General features: G+C 43.7%; 4 protein-coding genes across 4 annotated transcripts in view; 1 reads left to right on the top strand and 3 right to left on the bottom strand.

The window, feature by feature from the left end:
• LOC121933926 (histone H3-like) overlaps positions 1-170 on the top strand; it is a 10,617-nt gene extending 10,447 nt beyond the window's left edge. Inside the window, exon 2 of the mRNA XM_042473909.1 lies at positions 121-170. Coding sequence (XP_042329843.1) covers positions 121-170 — 50 coding nt within the window. The remainder of the gene's footprint in view (positions 1-120) is intronic.
• A 556-nt stretch (positions 171-726) lies between these two features.
• Positions 727-1,531, bottom strand: LOC121933542 (histone H4). The gene has a single exon (XM_042473427.1). It carries the CDS (start codon positions 1,514-1,516, stop codon positions 1,205-1,207), a length of 312 nt encoding a protein of 103 aa, XP_042329361.1. The 5' UTR covers positions 1,517-1,531; the 3' UTR covers positions 727-1,204.
• A 2,474-nt stretch (positions 1,532-4,005) lies between these two features.
• On the bottom strand, positions 4,006-4,529 carry LOC121933541 (histone H2B 1/2/3/4/6-like). The gene has a single exon (XM_042473425.1). It carries the CDS (start codon positions 4,514-4,516, stop codon positions 4,136-4,138), a length of 381 nt encoding a protein of 126 aa, XP_042329359.1. The 5' UTR covers positions 4,517-4,529; the 3' UTR covers positions 4,006-4,135.
• Positions 4,530-10,640: 6,111 nt separating this feature from the next.
• The window catches only part of LOC121935212, a 7,773-nt gene continuing 6,808 nt past the window's right edge, over positions 10,641-11,605 (bottom strand). The window contains exon 7 of the mRNA XM_042476486.1: positions 10,641-11,116. Coding sequence (XP_042332420.1) covers positions 10,948-11,116 — 169 coding nt within the window. The 3' untranslated portion in view covers positions 10,641-10,947. The remainder of the gene's footprint in view (positions 11,117-11,605) is intronic.

Here is an 11,605-nt window from a genome sequence, read left to right as displayed (position 1 = left end):
CACACACACACACACAAATATTGGGACTGGATTGCCATGCTTTCCCCCTAGAGATCCTAAAGTTTTCCTAACGCAAAACATGAAAATATATTGAGAAATTCAGTGTCCTCTCCTATTTAGGAGTGTATGGCTTCACAAAGGAAGGAGACATGCTGAAACATCTGCTTTGAATTGGCAAATGGACATTAAACTTCCTTGACTTTGAAAATCTCCCAGTGACCACAGGGACAAAAAAGGTAACCCTCCTTGCCATTTGAACTAAGACCAGAAACAGCAAAATGCAAGCCTAGGACTAACATCATCTTCCATTTCTTTCTCTTGTTTGCCTGATGAAGAAGAAGCCGCCAGTGTGACTTTGAAACCTTGCAACATGCAATTGTGCATTTTGGTTGGCCCCATAAAGGCATCATTGTTTGGATGTTATAGGATTTGCTATATATGGCCAACATGGCTACCTGGATGTTGTTTGGATTTCGAGGCACCTATTGATATCTTTATGAATTGGTTCCTTGAGATTCAGGCTGCATCCACACTGGAGAAATAACTTGGTTTGGCACCACTTTAACTCTTTTCTGGCTCAAGGCTATGAAATTCTGGGAGTTGAAGTTTGTTATGGGGCCCAGAGCAGAGCAATGCTCCACTCTGGGACCAAAACAAACTCCAATTCCCAGAATTCCATAGCCTTGAGCCAGGGCAGTTAAAGCGGTGCCAAACCAGGCTATTTCTCCAGTGTAGATGCAGCCCGAGAAGCTTATTTCAAGGCTCCCTTCTGGGGCAGAAAGCTAGACTTTTTAGCAAGGAGGTGCAAAAAGCAAGGCGTTTTATGAGACTGGATTGCTGCCTTGCTTTCCAACTACATTTTATCACTTCAAAGGCTTTTGCAGATCAACACAACTACAATCTTTGAATTTCACATTTTATAATGCTAATTTTAATGATAATGATAACAATAGATCTTATTTATCTCCTGCCTTTCCATAAGGATCAAGGCGGGTTACAATGAAATACATAAATAAAATGCATGGCTAAGATCAGAATGGAAAGTATAGTTTCAGTGAGTAAGGATTGTTTCTATTCGTCCCTTTTAACAAAAGGCTCTTTTGAGGCGCCTGGATTGAACGCAAAAGCAACTCTTTTTTGGAGAAAGTGGGTGGCCCTTAAAAGGGCCTTTTTGCTTTTTCCGAGGCCAATTCTAACGGGAAACTTAGCCGCCAAACCCATACAGAGTGCGGCCTTGGCGTTTCAAGGCGTAGACCACATCCATGGCGGTGACGGTCTTCCTTTTGGCGTGTTCGGTGTAAGTCACAGCGTCGCGGATCACGTTCTCCAGAAACACCTTCAGGACTCCGCGGGTTTCTTCATAAATCAGCCCAGAAATGCGCTTCACTCCTCCGCGGCGAGCCAAGCGGCGAATGGCAGGCTTAGTAATGCCTTGGATGTTGTCACGAAGGACTTTGCGGTGCCTTTTAGCGCCGCCTTTGCCCAAGCCTTTCCCTCCCTTTCCGCGCCCAGACATCCTCACTCTTTGACTGCTTCACTAAAACTGTGCTCAGCAACTTAGTCAGCAGCAGCGCGGGGGGGACTTTTTATAGCGCAGTACCCGACCAGAGGGAAAACTGCAGCCTCCCTTTTCCGCCAAGCATTCTATCTCCGTACAGCATTCTCTCGCCCGCCTTAGTCTCCGCCTCAAAGAAGTTTTGATCAATAAGAAGCGGAGAACTGGCAATCCGCCTGAGCAGCGCCTGGGCTCCCCATGAAATAGTCCTCCCAGTTCTCTGGAAAATAATTGTTAATCAATTGGGAAATTTGAGAAAGATTGGTCAAATGTAGCAGAAGAGATCCAGCTGCTTTTGAAGAAAGTGTAAGAAAAGGAACAGCAGGATATTGTCAATAATAATAAAGAATAAGATAAACAAGACTAAAATATAAACAGGAGAATTAGATAAGGAACTTACTGAATTGATACTGGGTGATAAGAATATATTGGACAATACGATTTAAGTGGCTATATGTAGGGTACGGTGAATATAAGAAATAGAAGTTAAAAGAAATAATAGGGGTAATATTCAGAAAACACTTACTAGACAGTTGTTTTGTTAGGGTTTTTTCCCTTTTCTTTCAGCACTTGTGGAGGTGTTTGAAATGATAGAATTGTACAGTATCTATTTTATTTAATATGTTCTGATGCACCACATTTTGGTGAAAGCGACATTATAAATCATTATTATTATTATTAAACATTGGGGAGGACTTCTTGAGAGTAAGAGATGGTTGGCAGTGGATGCCAACTATGTTATTAGCATATTAGTATTTTATTTTAGCATTTTAGCACTCTATACTGTGATGTTTTATTATTCATTTGTTCTGCTGTGCTGTCCTTTGGTGGAAAGGGGATTATAAATAAACGTTATTATTACAGCAATATATTTTGTACATTTTGGTTGGTCCTATAAAGGTATCACTGTTTGGTGGATTTGGGATGTTACTGTACTTTATTTGTTGTGTGTCTTAAAGTCATTTCAAACTTATAGCGACTCTCTCAAGTGGTTTTCTTGACAAGAATTGTTCTGAAGAGATTTTCCATTGCCAAACTCTAAGGCTGAGAGATTGTGATTTGCCCAATATCACTCAGATGGTTTATATGGGAGAGGGGAGGTTTGAAGCCTGGTCAAAAAGAGTACTGATCCAACGCTCAAACCATTATACACCACTGGCTCTCATAATACCTTTATTGCTGTTTGCTATTGTGTGCTTTCAAGTCACTTCCTTCCTTGTGACTTGAGTAAGTCACACTCTCTCAGCCTCAGGAGGAGGCAATGGCAAAACTAAACTGAACAAATCTTGCCAAGAAAACCCCATGACAGGGGCACCTTAGGGTTGCCATCATTCAGAAATAACTTGAAGGCACACAACAAGGTGAGCCTATGATGGGGTTTTCTTGGCAAGATTTGTCCAGAGGAGGTTTGCCATTGCCTCCCCCTGAGGATGAGAGAGTGTGACTTGCACAAGGTCACCCAGCGGCTATCATGGCCAAGGTGGGAACTGAACCCTGCCCTTGAGTCTTAGAGGCAATACAGACTGGCACATTGTGCCAGCTTGCATGCACACTAGGGCTGAACATTCACATGGTCCAAGGCCTAGTTCTTTTACCCGGCCGCCATTATGACATGCACCCATCCACATGGCATGCGCCAGTATGACATCCATGTGGCGCAGCGCCCAAACAGTGCTCCATAGAAGGACCGTCATCATGGCACCTACTGGTATGCCAAAAGAACTTGCTGGTAAGTGGGTTCTTTTTCGTCCTTCTGGAAGCCACAGCATCTGGTGGCCGCAGCCTCCATTCGGGCCCCAAAGGGGCAGCATTGAGCCACTCATCTGTAGAGGCCCATAATGCAACACTCAAAACACTACACCTTCACTAGAGCTAAAAAGGCGCATGCAGAATATTTTGTGGTGTAATAGCACTCTGGACTTGACCTGCATTTAAACCTCAGGAGAACCAACAGAAAAGTGGTGTGGCTTTGTCTTCATTCATAGGGAGAAATATTCTATGATCTCAATACCTTCACTGTACAGGAACGGAGCCTAGATAGTGCTTTGAAATCATTTTGTCTCAGGGGGAGAAGGGGGGGCCTCCAAAGTCAAGCTAATCATTATTGTAATAAGAGCCTTTGGGGGCTAAATTAATCTTTTTGGCTTTAAAGGATGACTGCAACGCCTCTTGACCTTTGCGAGCCTTGTCCCTACAAATTCTAAAGCTGTTTCTGAGGGGTCTTCTAAAAGTAATAACAAGTGATTCTGGTCTTTCCAAAAAGGAAGTGGGTGGCTTTAAAACAGCCTTTTAGAGAGTGGGCTTTAAGTTCTTCTCTCGGCGTTACTTGGGGCTGGTGTACTTAGGCTGCATCCACACGGGAGAAATAACCCAATTTGGCACCACTTTCACTTGTCTGGCTCAAGGCTATGGCATTCTGGGAGTTGGAGTGTGTTATTACTAGTTAAGCATAATTCCAGTATCAATTTGCCCCCATCCCCTGGAGCCATTTTAGAGGCATAAGTGACGCCAGCCTTTCCTATGGGCAAAGTGGGTGGCTCTGAAAAGAGCCTTTGGGTCTGTTTGGGAAGCGGATCCCTTTCACTTGGAGCTGGTGTACTTGGTGACGGCCTTGGTGCCCTCAGAGACGGCGTGTTTGGCCAATTCTCCCGGCAAAAGCAGCCTGACTGCGGTCTGGATCTCCCTGGAGGTGATGGTGGAGCGCTTGTTGTAATGGGCCAAGCGGGAGGCCTCTCCAGCGATGCGCTCGAAGATGTCGTTGACGAAGGAGTTCATGATGCTCATGGCCTTTGAGGAGATGCCGGTGTCCGGGTGGACCTGCTTCAGCACCTTATAGACGTAGATGGAGTAACTCTCTTTGCGGCTCTTCTTGCGCTTCTTGTCGCCCTTCTTCTGGGTCTTGGTGATGGCCTTCTTGGAGCCCTTCTTGGGCACCGGCGCCGACTTCGCGGGCTCAGGCATTATAACTCCTCCTTCCTCTCCTGACAGAAAAGGAACTGGAACAGCCGCACCGCAGCCTCCCCTATTTATAGGAGCTCTATGCTAATGAGGGACTCAACTCTCCACTTCCTATTGGCTAATGGAACGCGTCCTTATTGGTCCGTCCCCTGAATTCCATGCGTTCTTATTGGCCACTCAGACACGCCCAGAGAAAACAATCGGCGTGGAAACCTTGGCTTGCTATTGGATAACTAGGCGGGCCTTTTTGGCGCGCTCTGTGAAGTCTATTTCTATTGGTTACACCGAGAGTGCGCTCTGATTGGTCCGGCTTTTTACCACCACCCAATCAGAAGCGCGTATTACAATCCCTATGAATCGGAAAGAAACATCAGGTTTGTTATTGCTCTCCTTGAAATGGGTTTCTGTAAAATCAGCTTCCAATTAAAAGAAAGTTCCCCCGCAATCTGAACGAATGAATTAGGCTGTTATTATTTTATTATTGTTCTTAAGCTTTATTTCTAAAGCGCTATAAATGTTTAAAGGCTGCATCCATACGGTAGAAATAATCCAATTTGACATCACTTTAACTGCCATGGCTCCTCGCAATGGAATTCTGGGAACTGTAGTTTGTGGTAGCACCAGAGCTCTCTGACAGAGAAGAGCAATAAATGGGCCCAAAGCAAATCAGGCCTGAACTCTCCCAAGAACTCTTCCAGGAGGCTTCCGCTGGGGATTTTTAAATTGTGAATTTAAAATGTGGATTGTTTTAATGTGTGTACATTTTATTCGTCCTTTTAAATTGATGTGATGTGTGTTTGCTAATTGTTGTTGTCCTCATCTCGATCCATGGGGAGGGGCGGGTAAGAAACAGATATCATCTCCACCATCATTATTATTAGAAGAAGCAAAGATGACTCAACTGAGGTTGTAATACTTTGGACATATCAGGAAATGAAGTAACTCATTGGAAAAGAAGGAAATCACATTACAGGTGGATTGATTCTACCACAGAATCAACAACTGAGGCTTCATCCGAACTCCAGAATCATAGAATCCTAAAGTTGGAAGAGACCCCAAGGGCCCTGATCCAGTCCAGCCCCATTCTGCCATGCAGGAACTCTCAATCAAAGCATCCCCTACAGATACCATCAGCCTCTGCTTAAAGGCCTCCAAAGAAGGGGACTCCACTACACTCCGAGGAAGGAATGTGTTCTACTGTCGAACAGCCCTTACTCTCAGGAAGTTCCTCCTAATGTTGAGCTGGAGTCTCTTTTCCTGGAGCTTGCATCCATTGCTCCATTGGGTCCTGTTCTCTGGAGCAGCAGAAAACAAGCTCTCTCCATCTTTAATATGACATCCCTTCAAATACTTAAAAAGGGCTCTCATATCACCTCTTAACCTTCTCTTCTCCAGGCTAAACATCCCCAGCTCCCTCAGTCGTTCCTCATAGGGCTCCATGGTTTCCAGACCCTCCACCACTTTAGTCGCCCTCCTTTGGACACATGGCTCCACTTTCTCAACCTCCTTTGTGATTTTGATGCCCAGAAATGGACACAGTATTCCAGGTGGGGCCTGACCAGAGCAGAATAGAGTGGCACTATTACTTCCCTTGATCTAGACACTATACTTCTATTGATGCAGCCTAAAATCACATTGGCCTTTTTAGCTGCCACTTCGCACTGTTGACTCATGTTCAAAATACACGTAAAACTCTCATTCAGCCAGGTGTCCCCCATAATCCTATATCTGTGCATTTCATGTTTCTGCCCTAAGTGCAGTACCTTACATTTCTCCGTGTTGAAATTCATTTTGTTAGCTTTGGCCTAGCTTTCTAGTCTATTCAGGTCATTTTGAATCTTGATCCTGTCCTCTGGAGTATTAGCTATTCCTCCTAATTTGGTGTCATCTGCAAATTTGATAAGTATGTCCCCAATTCTGTCCTCCAAGTCACTGATAAAGAAATAATCCGTTTTGACACCACTTTAACTGCCATGGCTCCATCCTATAGAATTCTGGGAACTGTAGTTTTGTGAGACACTCAGCCTTCTCTCTCAAAAGCTCTGGTGCCACAACAATCTACAATTTGCCAGAATTCCCCAGCATTGAGGCAGTTAGAGGAAATAAAAGTGCTGTCTGAGTCTTCAAAGAAGAAGGCAGTTTATGATAAGGGGAAGCATTGAACTACAGCTCTGGAGGTCAGGGTTCGATTCTTCACTCAGCCATGGAAACCCACTGAGTGACCTTGGGCAAGTCACAGACTCTCAGCTCCAGAAAACCCCATGATTGGTCTGCCTTAGGGTTGCCATACATCCAAAATGACTTGAAGACACACAACAACAATGGTATATAAAAACTATGAGAACTACAGCAACAAAACTGCAACCTCCTGAAACATACCTGTTTGGAAGGGTTGCTAGTTTACTTTGGGGTCATTCACATGTTGCTGCTTTTAGGATGACTATGGAAATACTCTCCCTTGTGCATTCTGGGTTTGTGGTTCTCACTAAGGAACTGCATCTCATCTCTGCGAATTCAGCTGCTTACACCTGTCAGCACTTGAATAAAGACGAGGTCAATGATGGCGGAGGTATCCCAAGCACATTCAAGACATGCAGAGTTTTATCATACAACAGTTATTCACACAGCCAAGAATCCAAATCTTTTAGAAAAACCTGGGGGGGGGATTGTCCTGGATTAAGCAGGCTTTTTTGGCAAGACTCCCTCCTCCTGAAACACACTTAATTGGATGGTGAACAACAAAGATTTAACTCTAAGTGCTGCAATATAATAGCGGCCACACGAGGGAGCCCTTTGACCACAAAAAGGAGAACTTCAGAAGAGCCAAACTGCTGCTGAGTTTATTGGAGACCTATTTCTCCCATTCCTATACTGTAATAGAATTATTCTCAGTAATAATCATGAAATGAAACAAAGCGGTTACTGAAAGAAGTGAATATATTGCAGTTTTTGAGAGAGAAAGATGCATTATTATTATTATTATTATTATTTGGTACAAAATAGTTCTCAAATGGTCCCTGAAAACAGTGCAGTTTTCAATGAGTCTGGGCCAAAACGCGCTGCAGAAATAATCCACTTTGACACCGCTTTAACTGCCCTGACTCAATGCTAGGGAATTCTGGGAAGTGTAGTTTTGTGAGCCATTTAGCCTTCTCTGGCAGAGAGCTCTGATGCTACCACAAATTACAGTTCCCAGGATTCCCTAGCACTGATCCAGGGCAGTTAAAGCGGTCTCAAACTGGATTGTTTTTGCAGTGTCTTTTGGCCCTCTGTTATAGCAGATTGTAAAATCACTTCCTGGCCGCAAGAACAAAATTTCTAGAGATTCACTTCTCTGTCTTGGCGCTGCATTACCTATTCCTGCTTACTTTTGCTATGTAAGTGGCCTTGATGGGGATTCTGTTCTTTTTTCCATTACAAGAAAAGGGATGTATCTACACTGATAAAGATGATGGAGTTTGACACCTCTTTATGTGTTGTAGCTCCATCTTATGCACTCCTGGGATCTGTAGTTTTACAAGGTCTATAGCCTTCTCTGCCAAAGCAAGCTGGCACCTCACTAAACCCAGGATTCTGTAGGATGGAACCATGGCAGTTAAAGTGGTGTCAAACTGCATTATTTCTACAGCGTAGATGCATCCAGGGTTTTCCGCTGCTGAGAGCTGCAGACGGTCTTACTTATTTTTATCTTGTCTCTTACTCCAACGGTGGCTTTCTTTACCACTGTCCAGGAAGCAAAGGAAACCGCCACCTACACTCCCTACAATGCCTACGTTGCACTTGCCATGCCTTTGCTTAGTTTTTGGTGGGTTTTTGGGGCGATGTGGCCATGTTTTAGAAGAGTTTATTCCTGGCGTTATCATCTTTTCCACAAGAAGAGAAAAGTCTAGGCACAGCCAGCCCAGCATCCCTCTTCTCAGGACAGAAATGAAAAGGCCTGTGCGATCATCAAGAAATGTACGAAATGAGTATGGCGTTTGTCATTGTTACCAAGTTTGGTTTTAATAAAATTTAACACTTTAGAAATCTGCAACAATGCTGGCTGCTGGTTTGTGGTCCATCTCTATTCTCTCTGACCATCTTAGATGGGACAACCATCATCTTCCTTCTCCGCTAGCAAGAGACACAATTTCTCATGGCGTTTCTTCTCTCTTCTCCTTCCCCTTCCAGTCTTTCTCCAGATCCTCCTCTGGCAATTCATCTACGCAAGTAAAAGGTGGATTCTTTTCTTACAGACTGTATAAACTTATGTATAAGTCGAGAATGTTTGGTGAAAAAAGTGGCCCACAAAAGCTGGGTCGATTTATCCAGGGATCAATGTTAGTACTCATTGGGGATTACTAGCCCATAGAGAAAACCATACTTGCCTATAGTAAGTATTCCCCAATGATTCCCTATGGGCAAGTATGGTTTCCCTATGGGCAAGTCCTGTCATTTGTTTTAGTGTGTCCTCCCAGGGAACACTCGGCCCTCCCTCCTTCCCATCATATATGAGGTAAAATGAACAAGCAGTTTGAACACCACTGTGATTATGATGATGATTATTGATTTGTTGTGTATACTGCTTTTCTACAACAATTTATAATGAAAGCAGACCAATAAAATAAACTTTTTAATAGTTATCAACTATCTAGAACATAACAAAGCAACAACTAAGGCACATGCTCACAAAAAAACACACATAAATGTGAGTCAGGTGTTAACTGGTTGTACTTTTTTAGATAGCTTAATTCCATATGGGCAAGGACTTGAAAAGATTCTGTTGCTACAACACTCATCCTTCCATATTTGCGGCTTTGATATTTGCAGATTTGTTTATTCACTGATTTCATTAATATGTTCTCTCTAGGAATATTTAGCTCCTCCAGCGCAACTCTATGGTCAGTGTCCGTGGGACGTTGGCCACAGAGTTGCCCTGGAGGACCTAGCGATTCCTAGAGAGGTGTCCTCTCAGGTAAAAACATGGTGGTTTCATTATTTGTGGTTTTTCCATATTTACGGGGGTCTTGTGCCCCTAACCCTAGCAAATATGGAGGGACAAGTGTACTAAGTTTCTTCCCCCTCCAAAGGTAATAATAAATAATAGAAAAACTATACAAAGTACAACCTGTAACATAAGAAGTTACTTCTTCAACATTGTTGTGAGTCCTGACAGCTATGAATGATGAGAACAAAAAAGGTGACTTTCCAAGCGCAGACTTTCTGATATTCTATGATGGGTCTCTTTCTGCAGATTTCCTACCTATTGTGATGTCTGGTTTTCCACCAGTTTCCATGCTGTTCATGGCAATGCAGTCATAGCACAGCAGGGCTTTCCAGTCCAGCTGAGAGACCAACACAGTTCACTTCACATTTACAGCCCATGTCTTGCCAGCCTGAGGTGCCCATCGCGGCCATCAAACAATTGAATAAATGCCTCTATTGTGGCAGGATTCTTATAATGTGTAGGGTTGAAACACAATCATCTTGTTCTCATATGTTTGGAGAGGAGAGAGGAAAGAGAGGTGTACCTTTGCAAGGGATCTAGGAATCCTAGTAGACCACAAGCTAAACATGAGCCAACAGTGTGATGCAGCAGCCAAAAAGGCCAATGTGATTCTAGACTGCATCAATAGTGTCTTCTAGATCAAGGGAAATAATAGTGCTACTCTATTCTGCCTTTGTCAGGCCTCACCTGGAATAATACTTGTCCAGTTCTGGGCATCACAATTCAAAAAGGATGGTGACAAGCTGAAGCATGTCCAAAGGATGTTGACTAAAATGGTAAAAAGGTCTGGAAACCATGTCCTATGAGGAATGACTTTAGGGAGCTGGGGATGTTTAGCCTGGAAAAGAGACAATTAAGAGGTGATATGATAGCCCTGTTTAAATACTCGAAGGGATGTCATACTGAGGAGGGAGCAAGCTTGTTTTCTGCTGTTCCAGAGAAAAAGGACACGGAGCAATGGATACAAACTGCAGGAAAAGAGATTCCACCTCAACATTAGGAGGGACTTCCTGACAAAAAGGGCTGTTCAAGAGTGGAATATGTTTCCTCTGAGATTGTGGTGGACTCTCCTTTGGAGGTCTTTAAACAGAGGCTGGATAGCCCTCTGCCAATGGGGATGCTTTGATGGAGAGTTCCTGCATGGCAGATCAGGGCCCTTGAGGTCTCTTCCAATTCTAGGATTCTATGAAAAGCAAAACAAGGAAGTGTGGGAGTCTCAAAATTACTAAAAACTAAGAAGAGTCAGACTTGCCTGGTCCAATATTCTCTTCTCAAAGAGGCCAGCCACATAACTTTGGAAAGCCCACAAACATAATTTTGAAAGTCTGCACACCACCCACCACAGAAAGAGAGAGTGTGTAGATTTAATCCATGTGTAAGCACTGGATCATCACATCTGGTTCTGGTTAGGAACGTGGCACCTTCCTCTTCGCAGCCTCTTTCTTCTCTAGAGTGTCTCTGGTTGCGTGCTTTGTCTTTGGAAAGGGATGTTCTTGTACAGACCCTCTTCTCCTTCCTCTCCCACCGGTGCGTCTGGTCCCTTCTCCACCCTTGATGTGGATTTCGGTTGTGTCACAGCAAGAGGTGAGAAACTTGTCGGCTGCCATGTCTGAGCCCTGGGAAAGAAAGCAGGGAGAAATGGAGGGTGACTTTAAACCAGAGGTGGACAAAGTGTGGATGGAGTTATTTTGTAGCCCTCAAGCTATTCCAGCTTCCCAGACCGCCTCATATTACAAAAAGAGCAACTCCATCAACATGACTGTCTTCCTCTAAAGAGACAATTCAACTTTGGAGAAAGAGAGAGAGAGAGAGAGAGGGAAATATCACCCATTGTTTGAAACCAGAAGTGAATCAATTGGATTTAGCTATATGTTGACTCACCGTTCAGTAACGGATTGAATGGGCCTAATCTATTTGGATATAACAGATAGGATTCCCTCTATGAATGCCACTATTTATTTCTTCAGACAATTTCTATTCCACTTTTCGCAGCCCATGTACAACTCCCAATAGCTCACAGCCAAGCTAAAACTATAAATCCAAGCCAGAGAGAGAGAAAGAAAGCCATATATCATCAAGACATTTGGGTACATTTAGGTTGGAGA

The sequence above is a fragment of the Sceloporus undulatus genome, chromosome 6 (genome assembly GCF_019175285.1).
Source record: "Sceloporus undulatus isolate JIND9_A2432 ecotype Alabama chromosome 6, SceUnd_v1.1, whole genome shotgun sequence".
Classification (NCBI taxonomy): Eukaryota; Metazoa; Chordata; class Lepidosauria; order Squamata; family Phrynosomatidae; genus Sceloporus; species Sceloporus undulatus.
The sequence above is the reverse complement of the archived record's forward strand: the minus strand, read 5'-3'. Positions and strand labels throughout refer to the sequence as shown.

Coding starts and splice junctions, on each gene's coding strand:
- LOC121933541 (XM_042473425.1), bottom strand. CDS start 4,516: ATGCCTGAGCCCGCGAAGTCGGCGCCGGTGCCCAAGAAGGGCTCCAAG.
- LOC121933542 (XM_042473427.1), bottom strand. CDS start 1,516: ATGTCTGGGCGCGGAAAGGGAGGGAAAGGCTTGGGCAAAGGCGGCGCT.